The sequence below is a fragment of the Malurus melanocephalus genome, unplaced genomic scaffold (assembly GCF_030028575.1).
Source record: "Malurus melanocephalus ecotype Western Australia unplaced genomic scaffold, MMel_1.1 scaffold_84, whole genome shotgun sequence".
NCBI classification, from domain to species: Eukaryota; Metazoa; Chordata; class Aves; order Passeriformes; family Maluridae; genus Malurus; species Malurus melanocephalus.
The window spans coordinates 2,250,895-2,275,988 of NW_026623316.1; the positions used below are offsets into that span (position 1 = coordinate 2,250,895).

The 25,094-nt window shown below is 40.7% G+C and overlaps 1 protein-coding gene across 1 annotated transcript in view; it reads left to right on the plus strand.

The window, feature by feature from the left end:
* The window catches only part of FEM1C (fem-1 homolog C), a 37,668-nt gene extending 13,052 nt beyond the window's left edge, over positions 1 to 24,616 (plus strand). Inside the window, exon 2 of the mRNA XM_057367773.1 lies at positions 996 to 24,616. Within this exon, the coding sequence (XP_057223756.1) occupies positions 996 to 2,305 (1,310 nt within the window). The 3' untranslated portion in view covers positions 2,306 to 24,616. The remainder of the gene's footprint in view (positions 1 to 995) is intronic.
* The last annotated feature ends 478 nt before the right edge of the window (positions 24,617 to 25,094 follow it).

Here is a 25,094-nt window from a genome sequence, read left to right on the forward strand (position 1 = left end):
TTACAGTAGCATTCAGTATGATCTTCTCCATAACTTTTCTGAGTGTTGAGGTGAGACTAACAGGTTCCTGGGTCATCCATCCCTCTTGCCTTTCTTGTGAAATGGAATAATATTGGCTAGCTTCCAGTCAGTGGGGACCTTCACAGTCTCCCAGCTTTGGTACCTTACCCAGAGGGGTACTGCCCTAACATGCATCAGCTTCTTTAGTACTCTGAGGTAAGTCCCATCAGGTCCTGTGGACTTGTGGATATTCAGCTGCTACAGCTAATCCCTGAGAAGTGTCTAAACAAATGGGAAGTCATTATTCCTGAAGTCGTCCTCTAAATCCAGGGTTTGGGCAGATAACAGTTTATCAGTATTATTGAGGAGTGAGGCAAAAGAAAATGTTGAGTGTCTCTGCACTTTGCCCTAAATAGTTGAATGACCATCTTCAACAGGTATCAGTCTGGTGTATTTTCTGTAGGCCTTCTCTTGCTACTAATGTACTTTTAAAAAAGCCCTTCTTTTTGCGTGACATAGTACTGGACAGATCAAACTGTAATTGAGCTTTGGCCTTTTGCATCTTGTCACTGCGTATATGAACCACAGCTCCGTGAAATTCCTGCAAAGCCTGAGCTTGTCTCCGAACAACATAAAATTTCTTTTTCCTCTTGAGCTCCATGAGGAAGAGTTCTCTGTCCAGCAAAACTGGTCTCCTGTCCCATTTGCTTGACTTTCGATGCAGTGGAATTGTTTGCTCCTGTGCTTTTTTGCAGTGAAGAGTCCCATTTTAATTCTGGTTTGGTTGTCGGTTCTTTCAGACAATAATATCAAACATTTTAATTTTTATAACTGCCTGGCAGCTTTGCCTTCATAGTACACAAATAAGGGGGGAAAAGCTATTTTGAAATTATTAATATTTAATTTTTGATTTTTTTTTTTTCTAAACTACTAGTTTGGTGAGATTTGGAGTATAATTTGATACGATTTGTGTAATTGTGTTTCTTCTCTTGCAGGAAATACAGCATTACATGACTGTGCAGAATCTGGAAGTTTGGAGATCATGAAGATGCTTCTCAAGTATTGTGCTAAAATGGAAAAGGATGGTTATGGAATGACTCCCCTTCTGTCAGCCAGTGTGACGGGCCACACAAATATCGTGGACTTTCTGACCCAGCATGTACAGACTAGTAAGGCTGAGCGCATAAATGCCCTGGAACTTCTGGGAGCAACATTTGTGGACAAAAAGAGAGATCTGCTTGGTGCTTTGAAATACTGGAAGAGAGCTATGGAAATGAGATACAGTGATAGGACTAATATTCTCAGCAAACCTGTGCCACAAACACTGATCATGGCGTATGATTATGCTAAAGAGGTAAACAGCTCGGAAGAGCTAGAAAATCTAATTGCAGACCCAGATGAAATGAGAATGCAAGCATTATTAATTAGAGAACGTATTCTTGGCCCGTCTCACCCAGACACATCCTACTATATCAGATACAGAGGTGCTGTGTATGCAGACTCTGGAAACTTCAAGCGTTGCATCAACTTATGGAAGTATGCTTTGGACATGCAGCAGAGCAATCTTGATCCACTGAGCCCTATGACAGCCAGCAGTTTGCTATCATTTGCTGAACTTTTCTCATTCATGCTTCAGGATAGGGCAAAAGGCCTGCTAGGCACTACTGTCACATTTGATGATCTAATGGGTATACTGTGCAAAAGCGTTCTTGAAATAGAACGGGCCATGAAACAAACCCAGTGTCTTCCTGATCCAGTACAGCTGAACAAAGCCCTTTCCATCATTTTGCATTTAATTTGCTTGTTGGAGAAAGTACCTTGCAGCTCAGAACAGGAGCATTTTAAGAAACAAACTATTTACAAGTTTCTTAAGCTTCAGCCTAGAGGAAAGAATAACTTCAGTCCACTTCATCTTGCTGTTGACAATAATACTACATGTGTTGGTCGCTACCCAGTTTGTAAATTCCCCTCTCTACAAGTTACTGCTATCCTGGTGGAATGTGGTGCTGATGTAAATGTCAGAGACTCTGATAACAATAGTCCATTGCACATTGCTGCACTGAACAACCATCCAGACATCATGAATCTTCTTATCAAGTCAGGTTCACATTTTGATGCTACAAACTCACGTAAACAAACTGCTAGTGACTTGCTGGATGAGAAGGAAATAGCCAAAAATTTAATCCAGCCCATAAATCATACCACTTTGCAGTGTCTTGCTGCTCGTGTAATAGTGAATCATAACATACCTTACGCAGGGCATATCCCTGAAAAACTAGAGAACTTTGTTTTGCTCCATAGATGATAGTGTGGTGTCTCAGAGTACTGTTTTTGAAGCACGAATGGTGATATTTTCCTTGAGCACTGTTGTGATACACCAGCGTTCCCTTAGCTTGCTCCATTTTGCTCTCATTGGCTTGTGTTGTCAGATCTGCAGAGTTGATTACCCAGTATTTAATATGAATATGCCATATAATATATTTTGTGGATTATTTAGAAATGTAATGCCATATTTAGACTTCTTAAATTGTCTGCCAAAGGCTTGTCTTTTCTGGTCTTATTTGCCTGTTGAGTATTGGGGATTGAGTTGATTATTTTCCACTGATGTCTTTTTACTATAACTGTTATGTGGATTTTATACAGTTGGAAGGTCGTCCTTTTTTGGTTTGGCTTGAGCATTTCTACTCCTGCTCTCTTCTTTTTGTATGGACTCATTGCTAAACTGTGCAAGTTGTATGGACTTGTTAACATTTGCAACTACCATAAGTGCTTTTATCTTCTCTATGCACTGGCTTAAACATGACTGTTGTGTGTGAGCATATTTCTATGCAGCACTTGGCCAATTTCAACTTAAATGCCAATCTTGTTTTGCAGTTTGTTTGGAGCTCTCTTGAAAATGCTTTCTTCATAGCATGAAGAATTTTGGAGTTACTTATCAGCTCTCCAAACTTGGGTTTGACTTTTTTGACTGCTGTGACTGCTTCCATTTTGATCCTCTGGAAATTTGTCCTAAATTTGGGAGAAGAAAATCTTGCTTTTTCTGATTGTAGTCCACTTGAACTTTAAATCTGAAAATTGTTCTGTTGCATCATGCAGCTGGGGGAAGAGTCCTCATTATGTACAACTGACACCTTCCCTTTTGCACTAACGTCTTGCTTGTACTGGTTATGTGACTACATGTGAAGTTTGCTCAAAGTTTAACCTCAAACRTTAATGATACACTTGTAAGGAGAAATAGATCAAATATATGCTCTGCTTCAAAATCTGCAAATCAGCTTTAGCTGCAAAAGAAAACTAAAGCATGTTGATGGCATGGTGTTTATCAGTCCAGATCTAGACATCATCTAGTATAGTAAGTGGCTGTCTGCCAGGGTATTGAAAGTTCTATATCCTTTTTTCTTAGTTTTAAGTATCTTTATAAATACTTGCATGGCTTCTTCATCTCTGCTGTGTCAGTTGTACTTAACAAAAGCGGAAGTTCTGTTGTGTATATAGCTCCTAATTAAAGTACCTATTTTTATAATATTTGCACAACAGCATAGCTTTTAYAACAGAAAGGGCTCTTCTGACTTGATAAGAAGTCTATAAATGGAGATCATAAATGTGAGTGTGATTCAGGTAATTAATATAATTCAGCACTTTACTGTTGATTAATAGTAGGATATATTATGGCACATTAGGCCTACACACGTCTTAAAGTGAAATGAATTTCTGTTGGATAGGATACAGTTTACTTGCAAATTTAGTGATCTAGCATTTAGGTATTTTTGACTTARTGTTTCATCTCAGTGGTGAGCAGTAAGTGTACCTAAGGAGTTMTTGCTCCAGAAATTCAGCAGTTTGTTTTATGCCTTTGTCAGAGATAAAAGATMTCTAGAATCCAAATTAATTAGGTTAGGAGGGTCTTCTTAGTACTTTAACCTTTAAGTTGATGTGGGAACATTTTTGGCTATTGTGATTGAGATTGAGGATGAACATTTCTTGGGATTCATAAAAATAGCCCTTCCTGATTTTTGGTCTGTTTTGGCATTCCTGCCAGTGTATATCATGGTGCCTACTAGCTTAGCCATTCTTGCAAAAAAATATGGGGATGTTTTTTTAGCAAAGATATGTTGAAAGCAGCTGTTTGTGTGTTGTGACTACCAGACTTGCTATTTTGAAGTGATTTTCATCTGTTTGTCCCTTGCCATGTCTACGTTTATATAAWATTACAAGAATCATAGAATCATGTAGGTTGGAAAAGATCCTTAAGATCATTGAGTCCAACCCTTAACCCAGCACTGCCAAGTCCAGCACTAAACCATGTCCTTAAGTGCCGCCTCTACACATCATTCAAATACCTCCAGTGATGGTGATTCAGCTGCTTCTCTGGGCAGCCTGCTGTAATGTTTAACCTCTCTTTTCCATAAAAAAGCTTTTCCTAATATCCAATCTATACCTCCCCTGGTTCAACCTGAGGCCATTTCTCCTTGTTGTATCACTTGTTCCTCAGGAGAAGAGGCCAATCCCCACCTTGCCACAACCTGTTTTCAAGTAGCTGTAGAGAGTGGTAAGTTCTCTGAACCTCCTTTCTCCAGGCTGAACAACCCGAACTCCCTCAGCTGCTCCTCACAGGACTTGTGCTCCAAACCCTTCCCCAGCTCTGTTGCCCTTTTCTGGACATGCTCCAGCCCCTCGATGTCTTTCTTGTTGTGAGGAGCCCATAGTTGAACGCAGGACTTGAGGCACGGCCTCACTGGTGCCCAGTACAGGGAGAAAATCACTGCCCTGCTGCTGCTGGCCACACTAGTAGTGATACAGGCCAGGATGCAGCTTTTTCTTGCATCATACAAGACTAAACGCCAGTCAATTGACTGAACTGCTGTGGTTTGTAATGCTTAAGATGCATGCCACTCAGCTTGTCATTTGTGACAACATGTAGTTTGGGTTTGGAATTTATGTATTTTAATGCTTTTCTGCTACTCTGTAATTAGAGATAAGCAGCAACATACCATGCTAGAAATAGATTATACATCAAGTCATAAAAATAATTATTTTTGTTTTGGTCACAGAGAAAGGGATTTTTAGAGTTTTTTTATCTTTGAATCTGTTCTTCTCTTCAGTTGTTTTAGTTTAAATTTGTGGCTTTATAACTGGCAAATAATCCTGTTTAAAATTAGTTGGATATTATAAGTTGGTTGTTCAGCCTGGAGAGGAGAAGGCTCCAGGAAGACCTTATAGAACCTTCTAGTACTTAAAGGGGGCTACAAAAGAGCTGGAGAGGGATTTACTTGCAAGGGATGAAAGGACAAGAGGCAATGGCTTTAAACTGCAAAGGGATGGATTTAGCTTAGATATAAGGAAGAAATTGTTATATCTGAGGKGGTGAGGCACTGGCACAAGTTGTCCAGAAGAGTTAGGGATGCACCTTCCCTGGAGGTGTTCAAGGCCAGGTTGGATGGGGCTCTGAGCAACCTGGTCCAGTGGAAGGTGTCCTGCCCATGGCAGAGGAGTAGGAGCTAGATTATCTTTAAGGATCCTTCCAACCCAAATCACTCTGTGACTAATGATCATTAGTCCAGAAATATAATGTAAAAATTCTTAATTATTAGCAAATTTTTCTAATGGAAAGCATTCCCAGAAGTGAAAGCATACCACGGAATCTATGTAAATCTAGTGAATATGGCTACAAGAAAGGCTTACTGTGTTAGCTGCTCTTYAGAAACAAACCAGTCTATTAGTACATGCTGTTTTGCTGCATGTGTTTCTGTCCAAATATCTACTGATGTGTTTCAGTCCGAAAGACTTACGACCTCCATGCTGAATTTAATTTTTCATGGTCATGAGGCTCTCTGCTGAAGAGAATACTTATCTTGCCGGATAACTTGGGCTAAAGTGTCCTGGCGGATGAGTTCATGCATTTATGGCCACTTTGCATTTAGACCTGTGTATTTACACTACTCTGTTTTATTTACCKAAATTTTAATTTTGTAGTATTATTAATTCATTCTATTGTCATTTTTCTTTTCTCTTCCTATTTGGCCTTTTTTTTTCTGATGAAACGTACTGCTTATGAGCTACTGACACAGAAAAATGCTGAGAACACTGCAGAAATAATTGTATGCCCTGCAGGGGTGAAGCAGGTTTTTGATTGTCAAACAACTTACAGGTATGACTCCCTAGAGATCAGCAATTGATACTTCCTCCTTGCTGAGACCTCTTAAGTTACATTTTTTTGGGGAAAGCGAAAAATCCGTAAAGCAGCTTTTCTTCTAATCGTCAACTTCAACTAGGTTACTTCAACAAGGAAGATGAAAAATATTCTCATTGAAAAAAATTCTAAAATTATATTCCTATTTTTGTATCACTTAGGCTGGTAACAAGTTTCCAGCTGTCTGCAGTGTCTCTGTTGTATTTGTTAAGTGCAGTGTAAAGACACTTTCTGAAATGCAAGGCAACAGTGTGGTTAGTTTTCCATGTATACTTCACAGCAGTCCTGGAAAGGAAGTAGTTCCATGTATTTCCTAAGTCCGCAAAGAGCTGTCTTTTAACAACTGTTTTGCAACTTGTTAAAATTAATCTCTTYCTATTTTTACAAGCACTACTTTAAAGAGAGGAATACAGTGCTACAGCAAAATCCTTTAAGGAGGATTTGTAAGAAGATAAAAACCTTTTGAGAAAAAGTGTGCCTCTCAGTTTTGTATCAGCCGCAAGTGGCGGGATATGGCTGCTCTTGAAATAGCTTTCTCGGGCTTTGAAATATAGAGTGGAATGACTGTTATACTCTAAAACATTGAAAAGCATGAAAAAGTAGATTAAACACTAATTTTACCTTCTCTGACGACAGTGAAGCCAACAGGTATTTAACACTTAAAAGTAATTTTGGTAAAGTCGAAGAGAGACATACTAGACTGCTCATATTTCTTGGCTTTGAGTGTAAAAGTAACTGTTGAGCCCTCAGTGAGGGCCGAGCAAAAAGCTGTTGTTGGTTTGGTTTTAACTAACATTGTATTTGTGTTCCATTCTATTGCAAAGACTTCCTATGCAGGGCTAGCTCCATGTATGGAAATGTTGCAGTTTCTTTTTATGTGAAGTAATTTAGCTTTAACAGTAATGTAAAAGAGGAATAACAAGCATACTTCTCTGCTCTTACTCTCTTTTGGCTCCAAATGCAGATTACATTAAAAATATGTTTTGGAGAACATCTGTCCGAGTGTRTATATCTGTTTTCTCTAGGATACTGCAGTACTGGTTGGTAATGTAAATGTTGCAGTTTTGACCCTCATGTCACTAAGCATTGTACCTTAAGCAAAAGGTCATGTTTCATGCTATTCCTTTCTGTGAATGGTGGTCTTGTAAAGCCTTTAAATTTTGGTGGTGGCTAATAGTAAAGTAAAGGCTTAAACTGAATGATACATGAGACCTTRTTTTCCCACTTTCTAGAAAATGCAGTTAGTCATACTCTTAACTGGGTGGAAACATAGTACTTTCAGTTTGTGACCTAGAAGTAGATGGCAGTGCCTTGTGAGAACTAAGCAGTAGACAGTTTTCAAGAAAAGTTGGACAAATTAATTTTCTTCTTCASGCTTTTAAAGGATCTTCTGTATTGCATGAACAATTTGAAAAACRGAGGAATAGAATATTTCAAGGGTGAGAGAAGCATAAGATTCTTATTAGAGACAGGACAGCTAGAGAACTGAAGACTTCGAAGAGCGTTGCCACTGTAATACCTGGAATACACTGGAATACCATCATAGTTAGACACAGTAGTCACAATCCTCTTCTATAAGGAAACGTACATTTCAGAGAGCTGGAACTTTAGATTAGGCCTGATCAGTAACAGCAGCATCAAAAGAGRTAGTGTTCTGGATGAGAAAAACTGCTCCAGAGCTTTCACAGTAAGATAATTGTCACACAGATGGCTTTAGTGAATGGAATGTAGATTCTCTTAATTAGGAAAGGGAAAAACTGAAAAGGATCATTTACACCATTATTCATCCCTCTGCAGTTGCAGATGATGGAGGATATCTGCTGTTACCTAAGCTATGTAACCATGCAAAAGTGCTTCTTGGCAGTAGCAAATACCAGCTGGCGGTTGAAGACCAAAACGCAGTGTACATTGTAGCACCGGATTAGGGCAAAAGAAACCAAGTGTCTGGTGTGTTACTTTAGAAAGGCAGTACTTCTGTTTGTTTCTTCCATAATATCCAGAGGGCCAAATCCACAGCAGAAGGCCCTTCTCCCTCACACGAAAGTCTTATCTTGCAACTGATCTCCAACATTCAGAAAAATTGAGAGGAGGCTATACTCAGCACTTATGGACAAGTGTTGAATTATGCACACAGCGAAAAATTACTTTCTGCTTCATATAAGTGCCTGTAAGAAGCCAGTGAGTGAGACCATGTAAATTATGAAAATTATGTCCACATCTCCCRTCAGATCATAAGATGATCATAAGACATGATTTGGGTTTCTCTGTGAACTTCAAAGGGCTGCTTCTATCATATCTCCTGGAGATTTATCAAGTCATAAATTCCTTACGAAAATTTCTCCACAGAATGTTACTTGGAAGGCCCATATCTCAATAATTAGGAACCTAATTCCCTTTTAAAATGCGTGTTTTCATGGCTTTGTCTGTGTGATCTTCTCATAGTTTCAGCACTTGTGTGTCCAGAGAGAGTTGTCCTCTCTCAGCCTTCATGTGGTTAGACTAAACAACCAACCAAAAGAACCCCCAAGCTGTAAGAATGAGCAAAACCCAGAATAATCCAGAGTCAAATAAGCTGCCAGAATGGCTCGATTTTCTGTCTTCCCCTCTTTTGATTGTATGCTACCAAAAAAAACCACAGGATTCACTGATTTGCCAAATACTTTTTGCTGCTGAACCTGCAATTTAAATTGCCAATTCTTTCCTTTTTATTATGRGAGTGATTTTTTGCAGTAAACAGTTGATTGTTTTCTCTTCAGATTCTGTAGCTTGTATTGTCCTATTCTAATATTCTAGGTGCCTGGATGTCGTTCCATTCACACATAGYATTATCCTAACTGGAATGTGAAGCAAAAAGTTCAGTGAATGAGCCAGATTTGGATTATTTTGGTTTCCATCCCATAGTTTCACATTAATAAGTTGCTTTTTCCTCCTTTTCATTCTTTTTGCATGTGTGGCTATTTGGCTGGCGCTGTACTTTTAATTSGCTACCCTTTAAGATGGGGTCCTCCTAAGATGATTGTGCTCTTTGTGGTTTTCTGGCTAAGAGAAACACATCCCTGCTTTATCATCCATTGTTTTCCCATAGTGCATGAAGTGGAAACTTCAGGGAGTTAAGAACCAAAAGAAACAAGCAAAACATCCTGAAAACAAAACCTTGACAACAAAAAGCCCAAACCTTGACAACAAAAAGCCCAAACAACCAAATAAACAATTGCCAACAAAACCCTCCAAATGAGAAAACAGGACATACTGTAAAACAACAAAATATGCTGTGTGAGGCAGGTGCCCCATGAATTGCTGCATGAGGAGCGTGGATGCTGGTCCCACCTTGCCGTAACCTTAGGGCCAGACAGTGCTTAGTTCTATGAGAAGGCTGGTCCGTGAAGAGTGCACCCACCCCAGCACTGCTGTTCAGATCAGGGATGTATTTTGCAAGTCTSCCCATTGTCCATCCTTTGCTTGTTTGGGTTCATGTCACTGAATTTTCTTAGTGCACAATTTGGGTTACTTTTGAATGCACCTGAACTTGAAGAAGTGCTCCAAAACCTCACCTAACAGGCTTTAACCACAAATGGGTGTCCCGTTCCACTTCAGTTGTTCTGAAATAACCCCTTCTCGCATTYCTCCTCCCACACAATGTCACAGACTTTTGATCATTGGTATCAACTCCTCCATGCTACAGATCTCCTTTCTAATACAAGTGTAACTGTAGTTTTCAGTTTCTCTTCTGATGTTAAACTTGAGTTGACACATACATTGGCTTATTTTGCCTCTTGCTTATAGGTGGTTACTGCCTGTCCAGCGTAACATCCCATAACCTGTGTTCTGCTTTGAGTTGGGTTATAAAAATGAGATAATGTAGTAGATTGCTATGGGGGATCTACCACATCATTAACGGCTGGAAAATGAGTCAGTCGTGTCGCATGTATTGCTGATACTTCCTCCTGACAGCATGACTGACCTTAGTACAAAGTCCTGTTGATGTGGAGTAAAGAACTATTTGCTCCATTATACAAAACAGAAACTAAGACACTGACTCAGTGACCTCTTAAAATGACCACAGGAGATATGGGTTGTAGCAAGGACAGGGTTCAGATCATCTGGCTCCAAGGACTTTAATTTTGAGCTGCTCCGGGTATGGTTTGATACTGGTGATTTCATGATGAAGACTCTGCAATAAAACAAAACAAAACCACCAAGAATTTCATAGGGAAATCAGGCTAATGTTATCACACAGTTTTAATGTACATATCTCTCCTTCCTCTCCCTCAGTCATTTTTGAGCATGTTAGGCCAGTTTAATAAACTCAACAGAAACAGAGCAGCCTGTGTGTCTCTGTAACTTACTTGAGAGCACCAGAGTGAGCAGATGGCAGAGTCTGTACTAACAGTTCCCACTGATGAAGAGAATTTGGCAGGAGCTTGACTTTACTAGGCATGAGAGAAGCCACACAGGAATTAGAATACTTAGGACCATGAAAAAGTCTCTGATCACAGCCCAGGCTTTACTAGAGAGCAGCAGATCTAGTCACTGTACRGGATTTGCCATACTTTCATTGCATCATATACAGTCCCTGCACGTCTTCATAAAGGTTTATCCTGGTTTGAAGTGTGATCTCTCTCACTAGGCACTCAATGTCCTGAGTTTGCTGTAATGGCACAGATTGTAAATGAAAATTGGCCAAGCTGCAAAAACATGAGAAACTTTAGGACCTTCTATGGCTGTGTACTGACTATTTTACTATACATGCCAAAATGGTCTTCAGTGAATTCTGTTGAATAGTTATTACTGCCTGCTAAGAAAAGGAGGCTGAGGGAAACCATAACTCCCAGTTCATCTATAAGAGTTCTGACYTTGTTTACATCATGATTTCTGTTGACCTTGGTACAAGTAATGAGCAAAACCAGACTCCATGATCACCCTTTTTCAAAATCCTTAATTTCAGTTCTCAAATATGGAAACTGTTGTATTAAAAATCATGACATAAAATCTGTAAGAGACAACGTATATGGTGAAGAACAGTTCTGTGGAAAAGGGATTTGGCACTTTTCTGCCAAGCCTCCAGTGAGAATTTAACTGAGATCCCTGCTTCTGATCATGCCTTGTCTTAATTTCCCAGCTCATGAATTCTTTGTGCAGCAGTGTTTCTCCAGCTGTGGTGCCTTGTTTTCATGCCCCTCTGAGAACATGGTGACTGGCCCCAGCTGCCCTTGYCTTGTGCTGTCACTGAGAGCAGCTGCTGAACCAGTCAGCCCCACTCTGACAGTGATACCTGGGAAAGTCCAGTGCTGGTGATACATAGTGGCAGCTATTTAAAATAAAAACCAAAACTAAATGCTCAGATTTCCATGCGTCCTCTCTGACCCTTTCTAGATGTGTCATCATTGCTTCTCATTGTGTTCTCTGCTCTTTTCTTCCTTTTACTGTTCCCAGTTCCTCCTTGGAGCTTGTTATTTTGTACTGTTCCTCTGCTGCCATTGTGGCTGAGTCAAGCCTGCATTGAAATGGGAAGATTTGGCACTTGCTATGCCTTATGCAGCTTGTGCTGTTCATAAGCTGTGCCATTTCGGAAGTGGAAAGGCTGAAAGAAATGCAGGATTCAGCTTGCTTGTCCTTCCTTCATCTGTCTGGTTCATAAGCAAGGAGAGGGTGTTTATCCTCATGTCATGGTTTAACTCCAGCCAGCAGCCAAGCCCCAGGCAGCTGCTCACTCACTCCCCCACCAGTGGGATCATGGAGAGAATGGGAAGCTAAAAGCYAGAAAAGTCATGGATTGAGGTATAGACAGCTTTATAGGGAAAGCAAAAGCCACACATGTAAGCAAAACAAAACAAGGAATTAATTCACTGCTTCACAGGGCAGGCAGGAGTTCAGCCATCTCCAGGAGAGCAGGGCCCCATCACATGCAATGGTGATTTGAGACAACAAACACCATCACTCCTGTTTTTCCTCCCCCACCAGCTTCCTCCTTCTTTACCCCAGCTTTATGTCCTGAGCATGATATCACATGGAACATACCTTTGGCCAGCTGATGTCACCTGTCCCACCTGTGTCTCCTCCCAACCTCCTGTGCACCCCSAATTTCCTCACCAGTGCGGAAGTACAAAAAGCAGAAGAGGCCTTGGCTCTGTGTGAGCCCTGCTCAGCAATAACAAAAACATCTSTGTACTGTCAACCCTGTGTTCAGCTCAAATCCAGCCCCATACTCATCACTCAAGAAAAATCTACCCCAGCTGAAACCAGTGCACCTCCTCATTAATATGAAATACAGGCTTTGTAAATCACCCTACACAGTTGTTTTGTTTCACCTGAGGTTGCAGATATACTCTGCATGTATTACTGTTAAAGATTCCATAAGCAGATCTCATCCTAGAATCAGTAACACCGGATTTCCTCCCATGCGGAAGGTACTTGAGAAGCTTTGTGCCTGTTAAAATACCTGTTCTGTTTTCTAACATGCAAAGAAAGAGCTTTTTGCTCTTTCTGCCTTAAAAAAAGTGGCATTCTCCCAGTGTCTTTTCGGGTCCCACTGTTTTGTCCATTGGATCCCTGCTTTATGACTCTTGGCCTTCTGTGCTGTAGGAATATGTAGTAGTATTAGGAATGTGACAATTCATGTGTTTCTTCTGAAGATGTTTATTGACTCTCCAGAAATGGAAAGTGCATTAGAATTGACTCTTACAGTATGTTTGGTCTGGTTCTGTCTTACCATTAACAAGGCAAGAGTCTACCTTAGAGTACCCCTGTTCACACCCAGGCAACTGATAATTTAGATAAAATTGTACCTTCCTGTACTTAGAGCAAATAATGCTAAATGCAAAGACCTGGCTGAAGGCTTCTTGGAATAGTAGGCAAAGAAAAATCTAATCTTGCACTGACAGAGGATTGTGTTTTGCAGCAGAAGAGGAAGAAAGGCCAGAAGGGGTCTTACATAAGGCAGAGGATGTAGTAGCTAGCTGGACTTTACCAGGCTATATGTAAATTAATGGTACCACAGAGAGTGTCTGTCACCCCTGCATTCACCATCTCCTCAGCAGTTTTTCTGTCTTGCATGATGGGCAAAGGTTTGAGGTCATTCCTTTTGCAGYGAGTGTGAGCGATGAGGCTGAAGAAAGCACATCCTGCTCTTGCAGGATACAAGAGGTGGTGGTGATGCAACAGGGATAGCAATGGCTGCTGCTAGAAGTCCCTTTCACTGAAAAGTTCACTGARCACAGCAGCTGTCCCTCAGTCCTCCAGAACAGGAAGAAGTGAATGAGCTGATCTTGGCAGCCCCCTTCTGTGAATTTTGCTGTGATCTGGAGCTGGATGACTTTACACACTGCTCTAAAAGCAGTATGAAGACAACCTGGTGCTGTATTGCTCTTTCCTAATAAATCCTCAAGCCCTGCTTCATTCAGTCTTTGGCTGTGTGACATTGATCTTACACCAGAAGAAAACAGCCAAGAAGAAAAGTGAAATAAGGACATGCAGCTGCTGCAAAGCYAAGCTGATTTAGCGGGCAATAGTAAATTTTATTTGAGGGGTGAGAAGATGCTGGAGCACGCAGTAAGAAAATGAAGTACTGCTACTGCGAGGCACTAGACACCAAGCACTTACAGAGAGAACAGGGTCTGTGCTCACATATTGTGAACTGCCAGGCTTGAAAAGAAATCTGAAATATCACCTCAGTAATTTTAGCAGRGTTTTGTCCCAGAAAAGGAAACATTAGTAGAAATGTAGCTTTATGTCTTTTCTAAGCAGTTAAGATTTTGTGCGTAGTCATAGAACTGTTCTCTGACATGATGCTAAAGATTCCTTAAATATCCACTGTGATTGATGCAAAGTGACTGCAATGTCTTCTGTAAAGAACTTCTCAACAGCAAGCACTCTACCTTCTAGGCGAAGTTGTCTACATAGTCAACTGTTCAGCAATCTGCTCAGCTGAAAAAATGCTTTTGAAAWGAGGAAATACTCCATGAAACACAGAAAATAAATGTTTTAAGCATTATGTAAAAGCATGAAACCTAAAAAAGCACCTCGGTTCTAAATAAGTTCCTGTTCAAAAGAGAAATTTCAGAAGGTAGATACRTATGTACATATTTTCTTTTATTTGGGAAATCTTTCTATTCACAACTAAAACATTTTTTCTGTGAAAATTGGATAAAGAACTCTAAAAGAAAWAGGTTAAGTAATATTGTTTAGGTCTTTTGTTACGCATTCTCTGAAAGACAGCTGATGATGCTTCTTCCAAGCAGAGCTTACTTTTATTCAAATCAGTGAAATAATTTGCTTTCATACAGAAGTGGGATTTTTAATTAATAAAGGTATCAGAAAGACAAATCAAAAAACTTCAGAGAATTTTTAGTCCCTATTTCTACCCTGAGTATTTGAACCATACACGCTGCTGAAAGGTGCTTTGAAGATCCTGGGCTTTGCACCTAGGCTTGAGCAGRTGTGTGTGATGAACAAGAGTGTGAAAGAGGGTCAGACATTCCATCCCTGTCAACCAGGCAAGGCCCAGCAAGCATGCCTACATCAACACATGTGTTTATAGCTCATGGCATAAGTATGCATATGCACGTGTAGCASAACASTGAGCTCACAGACATGCACRTAGTTAAAGACAGAGAGCTGTGATCCTTTAGTCATTAACTGTGCTCTAATGTGSCTCTTCATTCRCCTTAAGTAGCATAGACAAAGGGGAGTGACTCAATCTCGAGGCCAGTTCAGAGGTACTGGATAGTGAGACTAAGGCATTAAGAAAACCAGAACTGTTGACAAACATTGGTTTATGGCTTGTGTGCCTTTATGTGACACTGGCCTTGGGAAAAACATGCGCTTGGACAAAGAYGTGCTGAGCAGGACACTAATTTTTATAGATATTACCATATTTTCTGTACTTAATGGCATATGATGCAATGTATATATGGATAAGGAGACACGATTTTTTTCTGGTTTGACATGGTTATGAAAATGTGACAACCAAGTGTAGAAGAGAAGAAAAATCCAAAACTGCCTTTGTTTCCTTTTGTTCTGTGAGCATTTTACAATTGTAAGCCTCCACATACACTTCTGCCCTGTTGCCCCTACAGGTACTCTGGTAGGTATTCACAGAACATTTCACCTGAGGCTGCTCACTGAATGGAAAGAAGAAGAAGAGTGTTTTCCAATAGTGATTAAACTAAGATATTTTTAAGAGTAACACCTACAGACTCAAGTTCTGTAGGATTTATTTTCTTACAATCTTCTGTCAGTTGTTTTTTTTTCTTTCTCTAAAAGAGAGCTGCAACAAAACAACTATGTTTTAACTCGAAATAGTCATACTATCTGCAAAGTGGAAATGTTGCTTGCTTGCTTGAGTATCTCACTTGCAAAACGATTTAACTAGGAACTCATCTGATTCTACACGGGAATGAAGATCGGCAATATGGTTGTGTTGCCTGCGGTGTCTGACAGAGGTCAAAGCTCAGTAATTCATCATGCCCAGTGAGATGCTACAATAGAAGAGCATTGTTCAGTTGGCATTTATCTTAGTATGTAACTGATATTGCCAAAACATGTCCCTAGATGTGGTTTGTGCTGCAGAACATGTGCTGGGAAGAGACACCTCTGCAGCAGTGCAAATTGCAAGTGTGAATTATCAACAGAGGAAAGAACAGAAGCAGGAGGTTGCAGAGCTAACAGCTTTCCTCTTTGTTCCCTCCCTAACTCCTGACCTGTGTTTTTTAAAATCAAATGAGGAATATTATTGTTTGTGGCTGTTATGCTAGCATTCAGGAGTGAACTGATGGTAGACTTCTCATGTTTACAGACGGCCTGAAGCTTTGGCATTTGGAAGTAAGTTGTTTTCCAGCCTTCTTGCCAGGATGACGATGGTGAAAGCTCTCAATGGCACATAGCATTATTAGCTATGCAAATAGCAGCTAAAGCTCCTAGGAAAGACAAAGAAATGTCAACATTATTGATAGTATTGCATTGGCTCCCAAGACTTAGTGAAGTTTAGGAGGTAACCATCACACTCCTTGTTTTTCCTGATTCCTGCTGCCTCCCTCCTGGTGCTTTGGGCATGCCCACACCATGCAGTTGCCACAGCAATCTGCACTTGGCTCACATGCAATCCCTCTACMGTGTTCCTTCAGATTTCCTTCGGCTTGCACTGTTAAAGATGAGCTGTGAGGGTAACATCTCCCTTGGAATTCTCCAGCTCCCTGGGAATGGTAGCTTGGCTGCTTCCTTCTTCTCTTCTGGTACAGAAGTCACTGTTTTGCTGGTGGCAATGTGTTTATCCRCTAAAATAGCCATTTTGCTGCCCTTTGAGGTTGAGAGTCTTCTTTGGGAGGAAGTCTAAGTTGTGTTAAGGGCTTGCCAATACAGGAAGTTTGTGCTGTCAAAACACTCATGCATACAGAGCTCTACAAGGCAGGCTGCTGAGACTCTCCCTGTTTGTCAAGAATTCAAGGTATTAATGTTGTAAAGCACTGTGGAATCAAATTTGATAGCTTTTCCCAACTAGAATACGGACAGCATTCAAAACTCTAACGATGTAGCCTAACTGCTGAAGGGCAGAGGGGGAAAGAGACGCAGTGCCTTAGCAGAAGGGTATCCTTCTGCCTTTTATCAGTGGGATTCCATCATAAATCAGGTGGGGAACTTTATGCTAGCTGTCTGGCTCAGGTCTCCTGGAAAGTTAAAAATTTCCCAAGTCAAAATGAGTAGGAAGCAGCTGGATTGGCTTATTTTCTATATTGCACTATATTGCACATTGTGTATGAGGTGTATAATGGAGATAGTAATAGCATCACCATGGACATGAAAAATGGGAGAAATGTTTCTAACAGGAGCCTTCCTCTTCTCAGCCCCAAACCCTGTTCTTGTAAAGTGCTCAAGGGTGAGGCCATGTGATTTCTTTGCTCATTTCTTGTTCCTGGGAAGATTTAACAGCTACTGAATTACTGGTGTTTTCACATCTTATCAAGCTACAATATGCTGAAATGGGATTAAATTGTCCATACGGAGATAAGAGTTCACTGTGTACGCAGCTGTGCAAAATGAAATTTTGCCAGGCATGTTAAGCCATTTAATATTACAAAATAATTTCATGGGCTACAGGGAACTTCTGATTAAGCTAACTACAGTTGTGTTCTCAAACATGTATTTGATGTYTCAAAACCTTTCAAAAAGGTATTTCCAATGCACTTTGGCAAATAYCCGGGCTTGATGTTCTCATGCTTTTCAGCCAACTTTCATTCTTGTTATGCTGTTGAGAGCTCACAAATCAGAGTGGGTTTGGAACATTTTAGATATTTTAGAGTATCACAGCCCATCAAACCAGRCTGATATGTAAGTATGTGCTCCTGCTCATCTTCTTCCTGTGAGGAGCTTGACTGCTGTCAAGGAGACTGGAAATGTGCTTCATGTCTGACTCTCAGCCAAATGCTAAGCACACATAAGACACTGCATTTTTTCTAGCTGTTAGTGTCRTTAATTAGTCTTTCAYAGGATACCACTCACKAGATCAGGTTGTCCAGGCCACATCATCTGTTTGGATTTGTGCTTTTCTCCCCCTGATATTAATTTTATAAATCTGCAAACTGCAGGTTTCCTTCCTCCACATTTTTTGGTTATCCATAGTGGTCTCATTTCTCTTGTGTTTTTTCATTGCTGACCATTCTTCAGCCACCAGATGTATTCCAAGTACCCTTGCCCTCACCTCTCAGATTCTTCCTGCATCTTCTAGTTCCTGTCTCTGAACATCTTCTTCTGTGTAATTTTTCTATGTGGATAGACAAGGGTGTATACAATTATGCAGAAAAGCAAAGTTTACAGAAACATATGACAAAGTCAAATAATTAAAAATTCAGTAAGGACTGGCTTCAGTTTCATTCTCCATTCCCACATGCATGTGGCTGATCAAGCTGCTGATAATTACATGATCAAGTTATTTTATTCTCCAAACCTTTCCTTGTTCACCCAGGATGTGATTCTGGGTGTGAGTCTTTAAGGTCTGTGCATTGAAGGAAGCTGTTTGCCATTGCAGGAGGTGAGATGTTTGTAGTAAATGGGCCCAACAATTGCAGGAAAAGCAAAAGGATAACCTTGTGTTTAAGGGGACTGACCCCTGCCCTGGCCATTTGGATGACTCTGGTCCAGGATTTTGGTGATGCAAAGCAAGTGACTTCCACTTAAAATTTCAAAGGCATTTACAGTGGGGATTTCACACTTTCCAAGTGCTTATCTGCTTGATATCTGAGGCTGGAAACTCACTATCTTCACAGATATAACTGAAGTAAGTAGAAAAGATTTACTTTAAATGTATAAAGAAATATGTTTTCTATATTCCATTAAGAATTTTCTGTATTCTTAAAAAAATGGCTCCTTGATGTTTCAAATAAGAAATCAAAAGCTTGAAAGAAAATGTGGCACAGCCAGTGTAAGGCAATATTAGGAATTTTTCTCAGCTCTAAAATTAAAAGAAGGCCACAATCAGATATGATAGGCGTGCTACGAGGTCTCTATTCATTTTTGTTTTGTTGGGCTTGGGGTCTTTTATGTTTTGTGGGTGACAGGCTGAGGCAAGAACAAGATGTGAATATGGATACCAATGACTCTTAAGTTCACATTCTTCTAGTGTCATTCACTCTTGTTAAAGATACTCTAAGTCTTATTACATAAATCTGTTACTCAATTAGTATTTACTGACACTTTAGCTAATTTTGGAGTTGAGTGTAAGGAGAGATATACCTGGGCCTTTCTTGTACTCCAGAGTCTGCACTCTCTGCCATGCACTTCCAATCTCCACATATAAACCTTGAGTGCATCACATAACCTCTAGCCATGGAATATGAAGTATGACCTTTTCAGGGCACAGCTCTTCCTCTAAATGAGCAGAATTTCAGTGCTTAGCCCCTATTGTGGATGTGTGGGGTAATCTGACAATGCAGGGCAACTTGTGTTTCTACTGGTGGCAAACACTCTCCCTCAGATACTGCCATGTGCAAACATACTACTTGTTCATGTGCAACTGAATGGTGTATTTTGATAGTAAGTATGTGATACGCCAGGGATGGACAAATAAGAAATAAATGTATCAGCTGCCATGTGTCTGGGAAAGGTCGTGCTTTATGGACACTTGCTTCTGCAGTCAGTCTGACGACTTGTACGTTCAAGTGTGATTTAACCAGTGCTGGTGTGAGATGAGTCAGAGAAGATCGCACACATGTTGCACGACTTCCTTATAAAAAAGTGCTAACCAGCTGGAGTACGACATCAAGCCTGTCATTTCAGGACAGAAATTTCAAGCATGCAAGGAACAGGTGTTCCCCACAAAATGCTGGACCCTTCAGGAAAGGCTGCTCTTTAAATATACAAGTGAATGCRTTTGTTTTGGTAGCAGGTCACTAAGCAACCTGCACTGCACCAAGAAAATACAATCTCAGCAGTGCTTCTCAGTACAGTCAGTATCTTTGCATTGAATCATCATCCCGTGAATTAGCACTGACAGTAGCTGCAGGGCCTTGTCCACAGCAAAATCTGTGGGCAAAATCTGGGGCAGATTCCCAGCTACACCAGTGATTTCAAGTACTAATTAAAAAGTAGGTATGCAGGTTTAGAGTAAAGTGGTGTTTAAATCTTATGCAGTATTGTCAGTTTTTCTAGGTAGCATAGAAGTGAATTAATAGTTATGAAAGTCTATAATCAAATGTTGTGGTTTGGGCATAGAAATTGCCCTTACCTGTCTCTACTGTCAAAGAGCAAAAATGGTTGCAAAAATTTAGGGCAACTAAATTGGCTGAAGGAATGTTGGAGAGGCAAAAATGGGCAAGATCTTTTAGACAGATCTTTTTAGAGTGTGTACACTTGGGTGTATGTGAAATACAATGGTGCATACCTCTGTGACTGAAACCCAAACAAACTACGTGGCCTCACCCAGTTGTTCCTCAGTAAACTCATCCTCATCACCTGTCATACCTAACCATGGCACTCAGTCATATGAAATATAGTTTAGTGAAGCAAACAAATGGGTTGTCATTAAGGATATACTTTTTTTTCCAGTTTCTTGTAGAGCTTTATGTGACATGTCCCSTAAAATAAATATCTCCATTGTGTCTATGCTGGACATTAGAGAGGTCTGTCTGCASATTGGGACAGGACATAGAGGCTGTMGTTACAGCTTGCCTATCTTACAAACACCTTTATGATCAGTGAAACTTGCAGCTGGCTAATCTACTGCACAGCTCAGTGCCAGACTGCAGGAGGAGACACAGGAACCCTTTGCTTTCCATAGACAAGTTGCCTTCTTGGGAAACCAGAGGCTGTAGGGTGCTCTAGCATGCTGTAGACTGCTGTAATGCAGTCTAGGCCATGCCCTTACTTTTGTTGATAGAAAACTTGTTAATTCTTCTAGAAAGCAAAGTAGTAAGAAGTGTGAGTGCTGCATAATACAAATTTCTAGCTCTACTTTGCTGCTGGGAATGAGCTATCTCGGGGTCTGATCTGAATCAAGGATATATGAGAAAAGGAGGGAGGGAGGAACCATAACATCGAAAATTATCCTAGKAAACCAGGTGACAAAGCATTACACAGCCACTAAATAGCACTTACACCATAAAACAAACTCTCATGAGTGGGAAGTCTGTGTGTTGGGACTGTTGGTATGCCCAGTCATGGCCTCGTGGTTTTCTTTTGTAACAGGAGGAGTGGCCTATGTGTAATCCTTCATGCTGAATTTACTATTTCACTTCCTCTATGTCACCACCTCAGTGTTGCCATAGCATCTTAGCGTGTCTGCATTTTCTAAAATGTAAGTTGCTGGAGCATGAAGACATCTAAATGCGGAAGATTTACTTGATGTTCCCTGCTCCCTGTGAACAATGGCAGGACACGAGCCCCAGTGAAGTGTGTGACTGATGTGAAATGAGGGTGATGCTAATCTTGTCCAAAAGCTTGTGAGGAAGCATTGCCTTTTTCATTTACAAAGAATGCTGGTTTCAAAGGTTAGAATCAGATATTAACTGGAAATGACACAGCAGTTTGATAAGAGAACTCCAGAAGGATGAATTTATTAGATAGACTGCTGTTTATCTTGCATTTACTTCATTTCAGTATTATTTAAGACCAACTCTTAAAATGTATTTACTGCTCACCTTATCTTCTAGCATCACAGTCACAGCTTGWTGAGAAGGACTAACATTTGTGGGATGATACAAGGGATCAAAGATTATTATAAATGTCTTCTGACAGTGCAGCTGCTTGATTATGTCACCTGCCTCTCCCTCCTAYCATCATTATATTTATATCAGCTCTTTAGTTTATGGGTCTATACATTTTTTAATACCAAATATCTTAATGCTGCCAACAGCCCACTTGACTCTAATCTYTGTGGGTTGTGCCTCAGTTCATTTGTCTGGTCATGACTAAATTGATACTCATCCTCAGAAGGAAAACAAAACAACTAACTCCAACAAATATAGAACACGGAGAGGTTTTTTTCTTTGCCCCCTTCTCTTTTCCCTATCTCTCTCCCCTTTTAAAATTCCCTTAATTGTAAAAGCATTTGGGAGCAAGAGTAGGGGAAAAAGACTCTTGTATTGCTCTGGGCAGGCACACACTGCTTACAGCATCACATGGAAAGGGAATTTATCTCCCAGGCTGCCTGCCACTACAGACWGCTGGCCAAGCAGCAGCAGCGACTGAAGTGACTTGATGGAAGATCTGGATGTCTCCTGCCTGCCTCCTGCTCGGCAGACAGGTCTGGTGGACCAGACTGCTCAGCTGGGTCTGTTTTGAGGGAGGTTGTTTATTTGTGGAAATCTCAATGAGAGGAACTGCTGGTGTGCTCCTCTGGCAAGTGACCTGCAGTGGGAGATTCCAAGTGGGGGAAAGATCACCACATGTGAGTCCCCTCTGGCGCCTGCTGAAGTGGCTGGAGAGGTGTCAGGGCTCCTCCACTACGCAGTAATGAAGAGGGATGAAATGGCACCTCCGTAGCCCCAGCAGCAGCAGCAGCAGGTCAGCTGGGAGGATTTGGCTGAGCAATGTGCRTATGGATACCGGCAGCACCTGTGCAGTTCACAGTCTCTCTCCTCCAGAAGCAAAGGTGGTCCCACCTGGCCTCCTGGACACTTCTCTGCAATCTGAGAACTGCTGGATTAATAGGACATGGAGGGCTGAGGCCATGGGAGGGAACCACCTTCTGAAAATATAATTTATGTTTATAATTATTTTTACTGAAATCCCTGAAAGGCAAAGTGGCTGTCTTGTTAGCAACAAATTCCATCAACTTCTAAGAAGTTACTCGAGTCTATTAATTTCAAATGCATCTACTTTTTTTTCATGTCTTAGTTTATGCATCCCCAGGTTGGAAAAGTGAAGGACTCAGGAGGCAGCAGCGGGAACTCAGGTTGTTCAAGAGCTGTGCAGTGAGAGCCTCAGACATTGCAAGCTGAACAGAGGGAAAAAGGAGATCCTCAAGAATGATAAATGAGTTGGTACCTTACAAAAGCTCAAAGATGTTAGCAGYTTGAAAAATTCTAGTGTTCACTTTGCTTTCTCTAAATGCTGTTCATTGATTAATAGTGCCAAGGGTTAGTAATCCTTGGTATCATTGTTCTTCATAAACAGAAATAAAACAGCTGACTTTTAAAATAAGTATGATTCGAGGTTCATTAGCCAAAGGAATCAAAATAATATCTTCTAAATTTRACAAGATCTTTTCTTAACAATTCATTGCAAATCTGTTTGCATGTCTTCAATAGAAGTGTTTGTTATGTAGAATTGTAAGGAATAATGTTGAGAAATGGATGAGAAAWCATTTTATCTCCTTAGCATGTGTAAGTTTTTCTCTAAAGGAAAATTCTTGCCATTAATACACTTTTGCTGCTGTACTTAGCAATGGAGCAAAGATTAGTGAGTGAAATATTTCAAGGATTTAGGACCATACTTATAGCTGTGTGGCTTTATTAAAGTGCCATTACCTGTTTGTAGCAGATGCTGAACTGTGTGGATAAAGTTATACTCAGGCAAAACACAACATAATGCTCAACCACTGCAGATCCCTGCTGTTTTCCCTAGGTCTGTGCCTCCTCCTCCTCCTTGTGCGAGCTGGGTGCTGGCATGAGAGGGTTGGTGGCATTGCCCCCTTCCTCAGTTCCCCCTTGCATGTTCTGCTCTGCTCTGATCATGCTGGACCTCGCATGGGCTGTGGGACCTGGGGGTGTGTGTGTGTGRCTTCACTGCAGCTGGGGTTTAGCTTTGTGGGACCCATCTGCAGCCTCTGGGATCCCAAAGAAGGCTGCTCCTGGTTTGTTGGGTTGTCTTGAGTCAGCTCTGAACCCTCTCAAGCAAAGCAGAATCTGCTCCACATGATATGCATGTGCCAGGGAGGGCAAGGCTTGAGATGGCAGCACCTGGCACGGCAGAGCAGGAGTGGCTGTGCTGTGGGATAGTTGRGATGTGGGAATCCATGACAGTCCCCCAAAGCAGAAGCTGAGGTCCCACAGAAAGAGGTAATATCATTCTGACTATTGGGTTCCAGTTGTTCTGAAGCATGGTGTCTTGACAGCATGGTGCTCTTGCATAATGTGTGTTCAAGGGTGTTACAGAAAATAAACCTGAAAATAAAACAGAAAGGAACTAGTGCATATTTGGGGTCAGTCCTGTTTTCTCTGTACTACTATTACTTTGTAATGTAGAGGATTTTCCACTTGCAAATTCACTTCTGAGGAGCTCAATTACTTTTCCTAAAGAAGTATATGAGGTAATTACTTAATTTCTTCTTTAATTGGATAAAATACTTAATTATAATACAATTTTTTCCCTAGGTTTTTCTTGAACCTAAAGTATTTCTTTCCTAAAGCGTTTCTTGAATTTTAAGCAAGGAAAGATCTTTCAGCAAGGTGYGATTTTACAGAAACTAAAGGTTTTGTTATTCAGGCTGAAATTTCCCACTGTGTTTTTAAGTGGWAACAAGTGGTTTTAACCCAGAGGAAGGTGGATTTGGTAGCAGAATCTTGAGTTTTGGCCAGGCACAGAAGCCAATGTATATATGAAAACAGGTGAAATATTGCCAAGACTTGCTGTTACACTTCTTCTACCAATGGAGCTTTTGAATACAGCCATTGAAGTGTGAAATAACAACAGCTCAGCACACAATACTAGCAAGTATGGCACTGCTTTGTCACCTTTTAGAAATGATTTTAACATYTTAGTGTAAAGCTAACAATCCAACCAAGAACCTGAAAGGAGCTGTTAGTTTAGCTGACAGCTAAACTATTTACTATTTAGCACTAACTGACTGTAAACCAGAAGAATTGCCTCAAATAAATTGAGCGATTTATGTGTTTAGGAGCCTCATAATAAACAAATTAAATTGAAACTGAGGGCTACATTATTGAAAGATGTTTGTTTAGGTACACTGGTTCAGTATGAAAAAAATATTATCCATTTTAGAAGAGCTCAGTGTTGGAAACTCTCCAGGAAAGTGTACGCTTCTGCAGTGTTGAAGAGCAGAACGCACTTGCTGAAAGATCAAGACAAATGGAGCTCATGCACTGGCTAGGAGAGGGGATGCTGAAGCTGCACCATCACTAGGAAGCAATGGGTAAGGTCCCACTGTACGCAGTACCTGTGTGATTTCACCTGCAGTTTGCCCTCATTGTTGCAACTTTGCCACACGACTCAATTGACTAAAAGTACTGGTGGGTCTAGAAAGGGATTAGATTGTTAAACTGGCACTTGAAGGAAACACTGCATAGTCTGCATGCACCTGAGCCCCTCAGCTAGGGAGCAAATATGTTGATTTCCAAAGTGCACACTAGGGAAAGGACTGCTTTGTATTTATGTTGTCCTTGATGCTCCTGCTGTAAGCAGTTATTGYTGGCTGATGTCTGACTGAAATATGGGACCAGCTTGATCTCATGCTAGT